We start from the raw sequence: 15,296 nt of genomic DNA, 5'->3' as shown, positions 1-15,296 counted from the left end.
TTTATCTGTATAAAAATATGTTGTAATTGCTCAATATTAATAGTTAGTTAAACATAGAATACAAGTGAGTAAACACCGAGTGAACAACAGTGAGTTGAACACCGTTGTAAATAATACAGTTATTGCTACGGATAAAGTATATAATTGCAATAACAATTAAACCCACAATATTTTTAAAACTAATAAATTAGTTAAATTAACTTGGTTCTTTCGTAAAGGTATTTTTATTGCACAATAAACTAATTTATTGAGTTAATACGGTATCAGTGAGCCAATGCGCCAACTACAGTTCCGGCAGAAACGTTCACTCATCACTTCATACGCTACTACAGGCTAAACTAAACTTCCAATAAAAAGATGATAAATTACAAAAAAAATATTCATCTATTTTCACACAACTTTCTCGCTGACAAATTTTGTCTGACCAAAAAATAAAAAAAATCCTCGCTTACTACTTTTTTCTTGTCATTGTAAACGCTATGTAAAATGTAAACAATAATCAAAATTATTTCGAAATTTTTTTAATATTTAAAAATGTAACCAATAGATTGCCAATATTAAGAGATTTAATTTGACGCATCTTACAGAATTGTACGACATTGGCTTCACTTTTAAATCGCGAGAGGAAGCCGTAAAGGTCACTGATTTTCGCAGTCTGTTTTCATACTCCGCCGGGACAGTTTTAACACAGCGAGACTGACTTTTTCATGCAGGCTAGTAGTCCGCGGCCAAGTCTACGGTTAAAAAACACAGCGAGACTAACTTTTTCATGCAGGTTAGTATCATTAGCATGTCGGTGACGCGAACCGAGGATTTTACCCTCTACCAAAACGCTCAACGCGCCTAAAGAAGTTTTCACTTCAATAATTATCTTATATCAACTGTAAACACATTTAGATAGTAAAAATATGTTCTTTTTAATAAGTGGGGTGCAGTATGATAAGCGGCCACCATTACAATAAAGTCATGGATATTTCTGATTATCTAAACTACCTATTAATAACAAACTGAATTACGTTATAGGTAGCCTATTTCATGTTATGGTATATTTCAGCTATTATATTATAGCCTATCTAAAAAGTAATAATTTAACAATGAGTTAAAAACTATATAAGTGTATGCAAAAGGCACTATAAAACTTACTTCTATTTTAAATTATGTGTAGCCTATCTGACAGCTTTTTACACGAATAACAAAGTTCATTGCCATTGTAGTTGGGTCAATAGTACTTAAATAGCACACAAATGAATTTTTTAAATAATATTTTGAGAATACATTAAAACAGCTGATTACATAAAATTCAAAACTACTGTAAACTTTAGAAATCTGAATGAAATTGCTTTAAAAGATAACAATCGTGTTTTTCTGGGCTTCAAGATGTTGGTACACTGCCGAAAAATGCATTATGTGGACAACCATATACATATAGAAGACATAATTGGGGTTGAGTGAATATGGTTTTGTGCATTGTACTGTTAAATGTAGTGACAACTTTTTAGACTCAGCAACTAGTTCTAATATCCGGATGGTCAACAACGTGTGGATGGAATAAACAAGATTCATCCGCTCATATTTGTAGAAACCAGTAGACCTAAGGATTCCCTTTTTTTTAAATTTGTCCCTATAAAATCTTAAGTAGCTTAGTCCTGCCAAATTTTACAATGCACCAACCTGGGGCAACAGTTCATTAGAACTATAGTATTATGTATAGATGACTCACAAATCTTTAAGACTATCAATGTATTTTTAACAATATCTTATTATTTTTTCCAGATTTTTCAATGTTCATTAATCAAGATTAAAATGAGACGTTCAAGTGCACCATCAAAAACTGGTGGAAGATTTTGCCCACCAGTCCTTTCAATGAACAAAGGTGAACAGAAAATATCTCCTGGTAAGTTAAATTTTGTCATGAATTACATTCTTATTGTACAAAAGTGACTTGTTTGTAGTTAAACATGTCTGCAAAGATTTTCAGGTATGACTTGTTGAGCTCTGATTAAAGATTGTTCAAGAATTAATATAAATCAAACCAGTGAGTTATACTGGGGATGTTTCTGTAGTGTTCTCTCCTAATTCATGTGGCAGCTGTGTATTAGTAAATTATATTAATAACTGTAAACTGATTGATTTAGAATAGTATCCATAATACCGAAAAAATTAGGGATCTTGCAAATTTATTAATAAGTATCTTGTGTTCTGATATGTCCAGATTCTGCATCAAGTGACAGTATATCTTAAAAACACAGTGGTATTGATAAACAAGAACAGCCTCACTGATTACCTATTTACCTATTGTGTCTTTAATAGGTAAAAGTGTTGTCTTTGACTTTTTGTCATGTTTCTTTTTAGCTTTTTTAAATATATGTTCGACTAAATCTGTTTTATATCCAAAACGGCAACATCTTTTATATACTGAAGTTCTTTTTTGAATTTTTCTTGTGATAGAGGAGTGTTTAATAATCTATATATCAATGAATGGAAGACTGCTCGTTTTTGTGTTGGTGGATGATTTGAGTCATTTGTTATAAAACGATCAGTATGTGTTGGTTTACGATATATATCGAATTCTAATCGTTTTGAAATTGTGTTTTTTATTACTAAAATATCTAAAAATGGTAGTGAGTTGTTGGATTCAATTTCATTAGTAAATGTAATGCTGGAGTAAAATGAATTTAGGTGATTTATAAAGTTATGAAGGTTTTCATTTTTGTTGAATACTGCAAATATATTTGTGTATTCAAATATATAGTAATACTTTATATAGTATTATATAGTATATTCAAATATATACGGTATATATATAGTAATATTTTAGTAATAATTGTGTTTTTTATTACTAAAATATCTAAAAATGGTAGTGAGTTGTTGGATTCAATTTCATGAGTAAATTTAATGCTGGAGTAAAATGAATTTAGGTGATTTATAAAGTTATTAAGGTTTTCATTTTTGTTCAATACTGCAAATTTATAAAGTTAGTAAGGTTTTCATTTTTGTTGAATACTGCAAATATATTACATGAATCAAACAAATACAGAAGATCTATTAAATCAAGAAGATGGACCAATACAAAATTCAATATTACTTAAACGAAGATTACGAAAATAACATTCAAAATTGATATAGTATAATACCAGTAATAATTTAATTGTATTTACACACTACGCCACACAGGACAATATAATATTAAATCACATATGTTAACCATTATTAATAATCAAATTTACTTTTTGTATTTACTTTTGTGATGTGTCTGAATAAGACAGCCTAGCCTCGCTGTCGAAAGGCCTCACAAAACAATAAAAAGTCTTAAATATTGGTTTTATGTTTTTCATCTAAGTTAAAAGTGATCAATATAAGCTCCATCTACAGCAATATAGACTTTAACCAATTATACACAAACCATTTTCAAAATCTTTGAATTTTGACAGTGAGAGGCGTATATATAATGGAAATTCTAATTCACTTACAAAAATGTGAAAACCGAACCTCTCATTTTTCAACATAATTATTTCAGATTGAATATTAATGCTATTCCTGTCCCAATCCACAAAACTACTCACTTTAAAAATAATTTTCAGCCAATGTTTTTCAATAAATTACCAATAGTGTGGAAGTAGATTCCAACATTAAATTCCTCCAAAAGAGTTATTTAAAAATGTTTGCTGGAAAATGAAATATATTCATTTGATGATTTTAAACCAGATTCACGAGGTTCTTAAAAATTGTGTACATATTAATTACATGATGTACCATACTTAAAATTATTTTGAAAATTTAGTATAATTTTATTGTAAGATTAAATCTATTTATATTATTATTTAAGTTTCTCATATATTTGATGAGCCTTATAACGTGGTAACATGTTCTCTAGGGCTAATTAAGAATTTAATTTCATTTGGATTCTCCTTCAGTTCAAAACATTCTGTTTAACTGAGAGTTCTCTCCATCACCAATTCTCCTGCAGGTATATGAGTATAATAAACTGTTGTTCTCCACAAACACAAGTTATGGGATTTTGAGACTAAACAATAGCATTCTCAATCCAGTCAGAAAGAGAACTGGTATAAAGACAGTGGATGATACAATTTTAGCCATTTATCAAGAATCAGGGATGGTGAAAAGTCTAGCCTACTAACTTCATGCACTGTAGCATGTAGTTATTTAAGTATGTAGAAACACTAAGCAATGTAGAATCTATGCAGCAATATAGCAATGAACCAAATAATTAAAAAAACAATTGAACAGTAATTTTATTAAACGCAAAGCTATGGTTAAGCCGTTGAATGAGTAAAAAATGTTCAAGTGCTAGCAATGGTTTAAAGGATCCTTCACTATTTGGAACCTTCTTGGATCCTCTATTTCAGAGCCCACATCAAGACTACCTCTGACAGAATAACACTTCAGACTGTAACATAACACAGTAAGCAATGGTGGCAAAATCTATGTCATTTATTTTCAATGGCAGTGGGCTAAAATTTTATGGTGATGTCTACCACTGAAGTGATGTTGATGGGTGGCTAGTACCGAATCAGACTTTTTACTAATGAAGATCCTATTTTAGTGAGTGGCCAAGAATAATGCCACCCTCTGCCAACATAACAGTCTGAACAGTAGAAGAAATTTATTGACCCCAGTCTACCATGTACTCCTCCATCTAACAATTATTCAAGAATCACTTTCCAGCTCACACAGAAGTCCGTACAGAGTACCAGCTATGGCTAACTTGAATTACCAGTAACAAATAACCAATAATATAGCAAGGCTCCCTTGAAAATGCCATTTAATTCAGATAATGTTCATAGGGATGATATATTGTTTGTTGAACGTCTGAGGGAAATTGCAGCAAAATGGGATTCTGAAAGCCATCAGGCAACAAGGCACAGGAGACATCTTCAGGTACGGGCTCTAAACCAAACTGAACAACATTTATAATTTCTTAAAGAGAATGGCTAGGGAAAGTTTTATCGAAATGTTGATTTAAAAACCAAACACCTTTATGTACAGCCATCTTATCTGCCCTAGCCTTCAAAATGTATTTTACAGAGTTTCCATTCCAGTGTTGTAACTACGATGAAGGGGATAGAACCCCTCCCCAACCTAAAAAAGCCCTAAATTAAATTAAATTTTTGTATAATATCAATCCAACTTTTTCTTAATTAATGCAACAGTTATATGTTTTACCTTGAATTAGGTTTATCTAATTAACACAAATTTAAATTTATTCCATACTACCTGGTGGGTGTACTATTCAACCAGATTTATCCTCCACAAAATTCAAATCTTAGTTATGTCACTGCCACATTCACTTAGAACCCACCAATTATGAGGTGCAGATAGAGTCGTTTGTAGGCAAGTTCCCTATCACACATCCAGACTGTGGAAACATACACTGTTTTATGTTATATTGCTTAAAACATTGAAAATATAATATTTCATTACTAAAATAGTGCATCTTTATTAGAGATTGGTACAGAAGCTAGATTAATACAACTGTTGTAGGCACATTTGTGGCAGCAAATGATGTCATACTATTGTAATAGCGACTGTTTGCATTATATTTACAATAATTGCTCTCCTACCGAAATAGAACTAGCTTCATTTAAATACTGGGGTGATTTGAAAAATCAGTCTTATGCCAAAAATGTTACAGCATTTTATATTATTATAAGAACAATAAAATATTAAGTTTTTATTTTAATCAACTGTAGAAGAATTACAAAACTGGAATAAAAAATTAATGTTACAAACATTTATTGCTTTTATACATGTATATTTAATGAAATTAACTGAAAGTATAGAAATGAACTTATTGACATTTAAAATGAGAGAAAATATGGAATTCGCAACAGAAAAAGTTTAAACTACAAAAGTGTTACAATAGGTTCGTTGGCTAACCATGGTCTCTTGGAACACTGTTTTTAATAACATTCTGCTCTGAAATGAAATGAACTAAAGATACTACGTTAGGACTAAAAAGTAGTCAAGGTTAAAAATTTTTTGTGCCTTGATGCCATCTCCAAGTTTCTGTAATCCGAAAACCGTGCCGTTGGATAGATCCCTGAAATCTGTGATTGACACCTGAACCTGAAGAGATTGTGTAATATCTAAAACAATGTTTTAAAAATTTGTCTCTTTCACTTAACCTCTATACCAGATACTTTTTCAACAAGAACGTGCAACTGAAGCCACAAGCAATATAACACACCAGACAGTTATCAACAATACTAACAGATCCTTCTCGGCCATACCTAATCACAATAAACTAGAAAAACGAACTTTTAACAACCAACTGAAAATTTTACATCAAAATATAAACTGGCTATCCAACAAAACTGATAGGCTAGCACACTTTCTACAAGATGAGAACCCCGACTTCATTGTAATAACAGAACATGGGCCTTTCTCATGAAAATCTCCAAAACACACATGCATAGAAGGCTACTCACTGATGGGGGTTTCTCTAGGAAAACCCACGTTAAGGGAGGGGTGGTAGGATATGTAAAAAATGGTCTGGAAAAAGAATGTCTCACTCATACGCACAAGTAATGAGGAAACAGAACTGACCTGTGAAACAGCACTCTTTGAAGTCAAAGTCAGCAAACAACCTCTGCTGGTGTTAGGTGTATACAGACCTCCAAGTGCAAACCTCGACCAAGCCATAGACATTCTTACAGAACAACTAGAAAGAGTGCTTGCTGCTGATAGACAGGTATTGATAATGGGGGACATCAATGTAGATACTCTAACTGACGGCACAGATAAAGCAAAAATAGAAGAATTCCTAACTCCTTTTAACATCACCAGAATTAATTTGCCACCTACAAGAATCACCCAGAACACACTGCCAGCAAATCAATAGACTGGATATGTACAAATATTAATCTTCAAACAAATACATACTTCGGTCATAGCAACAGGACTCTCAGACCACACAGCGCAACTAGCAAAGGTACACACTAAAAAACTAACAACAGACAAAATTAAAGAAAAAAAACGAATCTACAATAAAAATGCAATAGAGCTCCTTAAAGCACAAACTACAAGCCCAAAGCTGGGAAAGTGTAATAATAACTCATGATTGTAAATGAAGCATACAATAGATTCAACAGTATAATCCAATCTGCCCTAAATTATGCCTGCCCATTGAAGACATCAAGAGTTAAACATAAAAGAACACAGTGCTGGGATCAAGAATGTACCAGGCTCAAGAACGAGTATGTAAAAGCCCTTGATAAACAGCAAACAACCGGATTAGATGAGGACAAAAAACTAGAACAGTGGCTAAGAAGAAAGAGTACGATCAACATCTAAAAAAACTCCGAAGAGAAAACGCTACCGCCCACATCAATAGCTCAGAAAACAAGTCAAAAGCTTTATGGTATACTATAAATTGTGAAAGAAGAGCCAGTCCCACCACCGAAAAACCAGTTCATCCTTCAAATTAACAACAGAATGATAGATGACCCAAGAAAAGTCTCAAACTCTTTCAATTGAATTCTTCTCAAACAATAGCTGAAAGAACACTACAGAAACAGTTGTAACACGATAATGAATACCCTACCAGTTTCTCCACCAACAACACATCATATTCTTAACTTTGGACCAATCACTCGAGAAGAAGTTCAAGCATCCATTGACTCTTTGAAACAAAAAGACTCAGCTGGAATTGATGAGGTTTCAGCCAAAATGTTAAAAATCATCAAATTTGAAATATTAGTACCTTTAACAGACTTAATAAATCACTTTCACAGGGTATATTTCCAGATAAGCTAAAGATTGCCAAGGTCTATCAAAATACAAGAGCGGACCAACTACGGAAAGAAATAGCTACAGACCAATCTCTCTTAACCTCAACATTCTCTAAAATCGTTGAAAAGATTGTGTTAAACAAACTGCTGCATCACCTAGATCAGCATGGACTCCTCACTGAACAGCAGCACGGGTTCCTCAAAGGCAGATCTACAACTACAGCTGTAATTCAACTGACTGAGCACATCTTAAACCAACTAGAAGATGGCTGCATTTCTACAAGCCTGTTCCTTGATTTCAGCAAGGCTTTTGACTGCCTGAACCATGACCTCCTTCTGCTCAAACTGAGGAACTTGGGTGTGGGAGAGGAAGCAGCAAAATGGTTTAACAGCTACCTTAGTGATAGGAAAACAGATAGTGGAAATAGCCTATACAAAAAACAGCACAAGATATAAGGCCCAATCCAGAGCTGTTAACATACAAAGGGGTGTACCGCAGGGCTCTGTACTGGGACCAGTCCTCTTCCTCCTTCTCACGAACGACCTTCCCTAGTTGGATTGGTGAAGATGAACATACCGTCATGTATGCCGACGACACAGTCCTAACGTTTGCCGATAAGACACCAGAATTACTAAATGAAAGGGCCAGTACACAATTCCACAGGACTAAGCAATACTGCTCCTCCAACGATCTGGCCCTGAATGAAAACAAAACAGTACAGATGACTTTCACCACCAAACAAACTGACACTGCTGTATCGCTACAACTGGACTTGTAACTGAAAACACCACGAAATATCTGGGCATCATAATTGATTCTAATGCTGTCATGGAAACCTCATATAGACCAGCTCTGCAAGAAACTATGCTCTGGGATCTACGTCATACGCAGAACCAAGCAAGGTGTGCAGCTCAGAGGCAGCCAGAGTGGCCTACTTTGCTCTGTTTGAGTCCCACCTTAGGTATGGCATTGCAACCTGGGGAGGAGCTTCTAAAAACAACCTAGATAAAGTACTCATTAAAACAAAAAAGAGCAATTAGATGCCTGGCTAACCTAAACTACAGGGACAGTTGTCGAGAGTCTTTCAAGGAACTGAAAATTCTTACAGCCATCTCACTTTACATCCGAGAAGTAATCCTTCACACCTTCACAACAGCACAACCTAGACACAGGGATCAACACCAGTACGACACCAGACATGCAACCGATTTCACAATCCCGCAACATCATCTGAGACTGTTTGAACAAAAACCCAGCTATAAAGGTGCCTTATACTTCAACAACCTGCCAGAACACCTCAAGAGAGAACAACCAAAACGTTTTCACAAGTTTCAGCTGACGACCTGGCTCCTGGAACGACCCTTCTACTCAGAGGCAGAATTTTTAAATAACCAACTATAACCTATGTATTTTTTGACGCATTACTGTTCTTGATGAATATGTGAATAAAGAGTTGTCTATTGTCTATTGTCTATTGTCTATACATAAGCTTAGCTCTACAGCAGTTGTCACACTATAGCTGTTGTAAAATAACTGTTGTGTTACTTTGTCACACGTCAAATCTCTGTTGTATGAAAGGAGAGAATGACTAGAATTTAAAATAATTCTGTTACTCAGTAAATGGATAGTGGGGTTTTAAACTTACCATTTATAATATATTATTTTTTTATAGTTTGAAAATGGAATTGCCAATTATCTCTATTCAAAGTCATACTATCCACCATACCCCAAGATCAATTTTAAGACTTCCTTAACGTTTGCATCCGTACATACAGATTTTTTAAACATGAGTTCACAAAATAATTTATTTTAAAATGTTTTTTATAGCTTTAGTCTTAATTTTAAGATCTGTGTTTTTTCTCAAGCCACAACTGGAAGTCCTGTTGAAAATGCTGCTCGTTCCACAAAGAGTATCCTGAGTCTCATAGCTAAAGTGAAGCAGTCTTCAGAGGATATTCCAGTGGAGCCCTCTTCCAATGCTTCACCTCAGTCCACTGAAGATTCTAACCATCTAAATCCTCCTGGAGTCCTCAGTGAAAGTGTATTTAACCAGGAGTCGCCCATAAGTCTGAGTACTGGTAGTAAAAGGTTAGAGTTATTTTTTCAATTCATTTCAAATCAGCTACAATTTTTATAACAAATTATTTTTATTAAATAGTTGAAAAAGTAAAGTAAGTGGCTGGAAGTAACGTAAAAAACATGAATGAATTACAAGGATTTTAGTTTTCTGTTATGTTTAATTTTTAAAAAACAATAATATTGGAAACAAAATGTTAACTTCTATGAAACGATATAGGTTGTTGTGTTGGTCAACTAATCTCGTTAGTTTTTTTTTATGAGCTTCTTAGTGATATTTTAGTAACTTTTATAAGTTAACAGTAAGTAATTATTTTGAATTTAGATTTGGCTTTGATTTACTATTAATGTGGTAAACACACAGATTTTGATTAAATCGTTGAGTTACAACTTAACTTTACTGTTCCAGAAATTAGAATTAATTAGTATAATTTCTGATTTTTTCTTAGAAATATCTGGGAATAGATATGTTATATTACTATTAGTACTTTCCGGTAAACCATTAAGATGAGTTTTGACTTTTCCTCTAAATGGTCCCCAAAATTCATATGCAAACAGCACCAAGCAGATCTTGTTCCAGATTTGGCTATTACTTGCATGGCCAAATTTTGCTCCCATGCACCTCCGTCTTGGTTGGGACTGATATCTATAAACTTAATCATGGAATGTTTTAGCTAACTAGAAGTAACATAAGCTGGCGCTAAGCTAGAGTGATGGTGTGTCACATTGTTCCCTAAAGTTCTCTTTTATCAGTTGACCCTTTCCATAGTGATATAATTAACAATTTGGAGGTACACTATCAGGGATAAGATCACCCCACTGTTTCTCCCCCAAATTCACCTCTGCCTCATACCTGTGCTTACATTAATGTGACTGTTTGAGTCCTTAAAAAAACCCCTTTTACTATGAAAATATGCATAAGTATTCATCAGTGAAAAGCATATTCAGATCCCAAAGATGTGGTATGAATTCTCAAAGAGTAGGATTTGGTAGTTCATCATCTGATGGAATTTAAAAGTCTCACATACATACCGCACACTTGTCATCTCTGCCTAAACATAGTGCCATGTACAGGAATCCCTGTTATGTTAGTTATTGCTGAAAGTACAACCCTGAAGTCAGATATCAAAGTGTTAAAAATATACAAGTTCACAAGTGGTCTGCAGGAAAAATATGAACAGAGCTACAAGATAGTTTCTTTTTTGTGTGACTGAATAATTCTTTATGTAATGACAATAACAAAGCTTTGGGGTCTATTCATTAATCAAACACCAAGTCCTATCTTAGGAGGTTTTCTTGTTCTCATTGGCATGGTTTGTTCTTCCTCTGGAATCCTTTGATCTGTCATCATCTGGACTTTATAGTGCTGCCCTCAAGCAGTGAAATAAGGTTCTAGCATATGTACCCTCTCTGTGTATTTCTTGTGGTTTTGGTAGACTCCCTGAAAACATTTTTAGTTACTATCATAATTGTCATTGTTCTGTTCAGAAGATTGACATTCATTCTATCAGTAACACTGTAATATGTTAATGGTTGTCAGACTGTAAGATCTGAACTGAGTGCCTTCAGAAGGTGGCTGCAATTTATTGTACCAACACATTCTGATGTGTTAATGATGACTTTACTCATGGGGATTATCTCTAGAATGTAGTTCACACTGGATTCTTTCGTAATGCTTTTGTAACTCACTAAAGTTTTGTAAGCTTTTGAAAATGTAAACCACTGTGTTATTTCTATAAGTATGACGACAATAGTTTGGTGTATGAAGTGGTTCATGAGATTACATGATGAGTATAATTCGGCTCAGCTATAAGAAGATATGCCCACAGGTTTTCTTTATGCTGCTTTGAACAACGGTGGACTAGGTGTCTCCTGTCAAGCTCTTAACATTCCTAGTTTGAGCTTAGCAGGATACAAGACCTGTACAAGCCATCCTTCCAGTTTGTTACAGAGTGCAACTATTTATTTAATTTGGAATTTTACAGAATCTTTAATGTTGTGTACGGGAAACCATCCAAAAAGAAGCATAAGACATGGGAGGGTGATGGTATACTGGAGGTTGGGGAGAAAGCTTTAACACTTAAAGTAAGTATACTAAATTTGATCTATCTTGATTTAATTTATTTTCCACTAAAGATCTTGACTTTCTTTGAGGAGTATTTTTTGCTACTACATCGAGGAGAATGTTTGTTTCAACTAGGTGGTACCATTTATTTCATTTTACATTAGACTCAATGTTTACCATTCAATAAATTACTTCTTATAAGCACATTCCAGTAGTAAGAGTATTTAATTTTAAAAAACCAATAAAGATAATGTACATGTGAGTTAAAGTATGAATTCTGTTTAACCTGTTGACGAGTGCGCACAGCATCTGTCGTGCCGCTATGACGGTCCATACTGAGTGCCTCATTGACCAGTGACAACTTTTAGGGAGTAAAAAATGTTAATAAACTTGTTTATTATAGTTTAAATGTATATAAAAATACATTGTAGATTGTTAAAAGCAATAACCTCGTTTTAGAGCTTTGCTAGTGTGTGATACTACTCAAAACAAGGATATATACAAAGGGCGACCTCACATGTTGAACATTCATAGCTGGTTTCTTTTCTTCTTTGTCCAGTTCGAGTGTGTTTGCACACAAAGTACTGCCTGAGTAGTTAACGCTTCTTTGTGTCATTCTGGGGGAGTGGCCTTATAAAATGGCGACCTTGGAGGCGTAGCAGGTCTTGTGTCCCGCCTCTGTAAAATAGTTTTAAAAGTTATCACCAGGTGCCATCACGATACAGGACTAGCAACACTGATCAGCGACACCATTAAGAACAACTGAAAAGTTCCAAAAATCTCTGCTAGACGTCACAGTAAGTCAGTGAGAACGAACTGACAGTCATTAGTATGCAACGGAAAATGCCGTGCTCCCTCATATGGGACCAAACGGCAAAGGCCGTGCGCACTCATTTGGGTATGTTTTGCGGCACTCGTCAACAGGTTAATGTTCTGTCCAGTGTCTATTTAGGAATGGTATACATGGACATTTTCTTTGTAAATAATTACAAAAGGTTTTTAACCTTAGCAGTTAAGTTTGAATGTGTCTATTGGCTTCAAGATTTACTAAAATTGTATACACAACAACATATCACTAAAATCTAGATTAGAATGTATGTCAGTACCATCTAAAGTATTGTATGTAGCTGATGGTTAAAAGTTACTGGGTAATACATGTCATTTTTAACTTGACAGTTTAAGTAAAATATAGATTTTTGCAGGACTGTGATGGTAATATACTAGGAAGAGGAAGTGGAAAGAAAAATTCTGAGTTAGAAGAGGGATCTCGACTATTTGTTGGTAGCAAAGAGGTTGAGGTAAGTCTTTTTTTGTACTAGGGAGTTCTTTTGTTATGTTTTAGAAAGTTGTTTATTATTTGTATGTTTTCATAACTAAGGTTAATTTATTCTTACCATTAATGGTACAGCAGTTCCCTTGGTAATTCCTTTGGATACACAATTTAACTATGGTGAGAAGGGTTGATTCAGTACGAATGTTGAGATCAGCTCTAAGTTAACTATCCTTTGGATATTTGGAGATCCGCTGAAGTGCTGGAAGGTCAGTAAGGCTAAATATAAGTAGATATGAACGTGCTGGTTCTAACACACTTTTGGGACAGTCAGAATATCAATGTAAAATCATGTTAAATCAAACGTAATGTGAACGTATGTTTTTTGTTTTACGTTCGATTTAACGTGATTTTGCATGTAAATTAGTACTGGCAAAATTGATATACAAGTCAGTAGTTGCAGAAAATTGTATGTAAAATCCAGTAAACTAATAAAGTAATAGTAAACTTCTAGAAAGCCTTCAAATATGATACTGAGCATTAACATTCTTGCTCTAGTTCTGCACAGAATCTTCTTGTGAGATTTCAGAATGCTACAGAAACAGAATTTTGACTCAAATTATCAGTTGTTACATTTTTTTTTATTTTGTTTCTTATGCACTTTTTTATGTAATAGGTTTACTACTGCAAAAACAGAATCTATGGTGTAAAAAGTATTGTATTAAAAAATACCAATGGTAACATTTTTTCTGTTTTAGCTGTATACTTCATCATTGATTGTTGCAGATAATTGATGTAGTGACAACAACAGCGATTGTGGATAGTAACAAACGTGCCTCAGACAGCCCCTCTCCTCCGCCTGGTCCACTCAAGAGACCAAAAGTGTCAGGATCCCTGAGGCCGCAGATCTCTATAGGAGGACTGAGGAAACCACTGACCCCTGTCACCCAACCTTATGACCCCCTAGTGCTGCCTGAGCCTGACTTGGATCATCAGGTGTCTGATTTTTTGTAAATAAAGTAGTTTTTTCTAGATACTCTTGTTTTATTTATATAACAAAACATTGTATTTATTTAAGTTTTATTTATAATGCATATTCAAGTCATTAAACCCATTTAATCATTTAAAGTCCGTATTTTTAACCCGTTGTATCCCAAAAACAGTAGTCACACATTTTTTACTTGTATATGGAGTTTGGTAAAACTTTTCAGTTTTGGTGAAGATGAGTGTCGTCACTGCATTGATTGCTGTTTTGTTTCTGGATTGATGTAGGATATCCACGTCTCGTACCTGGTAACATGTGAGAAAACAAATCCTCTCCGTCTTGTTGGTAACGGCCCAAAAACTCTCGTCCACTGGACATTCTTTGCAAAACGATTTCATTGGTCACAACCCTCTTTGTTACAGACATTTGTTCATCCATTTTTAAAATCCCGGTAGCATTGTCTAACCTTCCCTTCACTCATAACTGTAGGTTCATAAACAAGGTATAACTCCCGATGAATTTCAGCAGCTGACGATCCTTGCGCACACAAGAATCGTAACACAGAATGCACTTCACAGCTGGTGGAATCAACAGTTTTCATGGATATTGTTGTTTGCGTGCACTGACTAGCAGATGACTTCTGAAACGAAATAAATCAGCTTCGTAATGAATCAGTAGATGGCGCTGCAGGAGTAAAACTGTGTTCCAAAGCGCTAATATTTAAATACAAGCAGATGGCTCTTACTTTATGAATACACCTTGTATATCAGTGCAGTATAACTCACTGGTAACTCATGATCATGGTGGGATTAGGCATCTGTTTTTTAAGCTTTAGTTAATGCAAGAGCTTTTAGGTGAAATTGATCAAATTATCAGATTGGATATATATGACGGCAGCAACTGAAATTAGCGTGAACAAAGGATACAACTGTGTATGTCTGAGTTATGAGTGAATCATGCTGCACACAAGAAATAACTAAGCAAAATAAGTCATGTGCTTAGTCAGTTCCCCGTGAGGAAACTGTGCTTACTTATTAATACATATTATTGTGATAAATGTAAAATTTACTTCCTGTTACTTCTAGCCCCAATTAAATTGGTAAAGAAATTTAAAAAAGTATATACATATATATTTATAATACAGTTTG

The 15,296-nt window shown here is 34.3% G+C and overlaps 1 protein-coding gene across 1 annotated transcript in view; it reads left to right on the top strand.

Annotated features, from left to right (window-relative positions):
• The first annotated feature begins 1,336 nt into the window (after positions 1 to 1,336).
• LOC124359416 (DNA repair and recombination protein RAD54B-like) overlaps positions 1,337 to 15,296 on the top strand; it is a 53,320-nt gene continuing 39,360 nt past the window's right edge. The window contains 6 exon segments of the mRNA XM_046812146.1: positions 1,337 to 1,443; positions 1,774 to 1,894; positions 9,618 to 9,840; positions 11,814 to 11,913; positions 13,096 to 13,191; positions 13,950 to 14,159. Of these exon segments, the coding sequence (XP_046668102.1) occupies positions 1,378 to 1,443; positions 1,774 to 1,894; positions 9,618 to 9,840; positions 11,814 to 11,913; positions 13,096 to 13,191; positions 13,950 to 14,159 (816 nt within the window). The 5' untranslated portion in view covers positions 1,337 to 1,377.

Source organism: Homalodisca vitripennis, chromosome 4 (assembly GCF_021130785.1).
Source record: "Homalodisca vitripennis isolate AUS2020 chromosome 4, UT_GWSS_2.1, whole genome shotgun sequence".
In the NCBI taxonomy this organism is placed as follows: Eukaryota; Metazoa; Arthropoda; class Insecta; order Hemiptera; family Cicadellidae; genus Homalodisca; species Homalodisca vitripennis.
The sequence above is the reverse complement of the archived record's forward strand: the minus strand, read 5'-3'. Positions and strand labels throughout refer to the sequence as shown.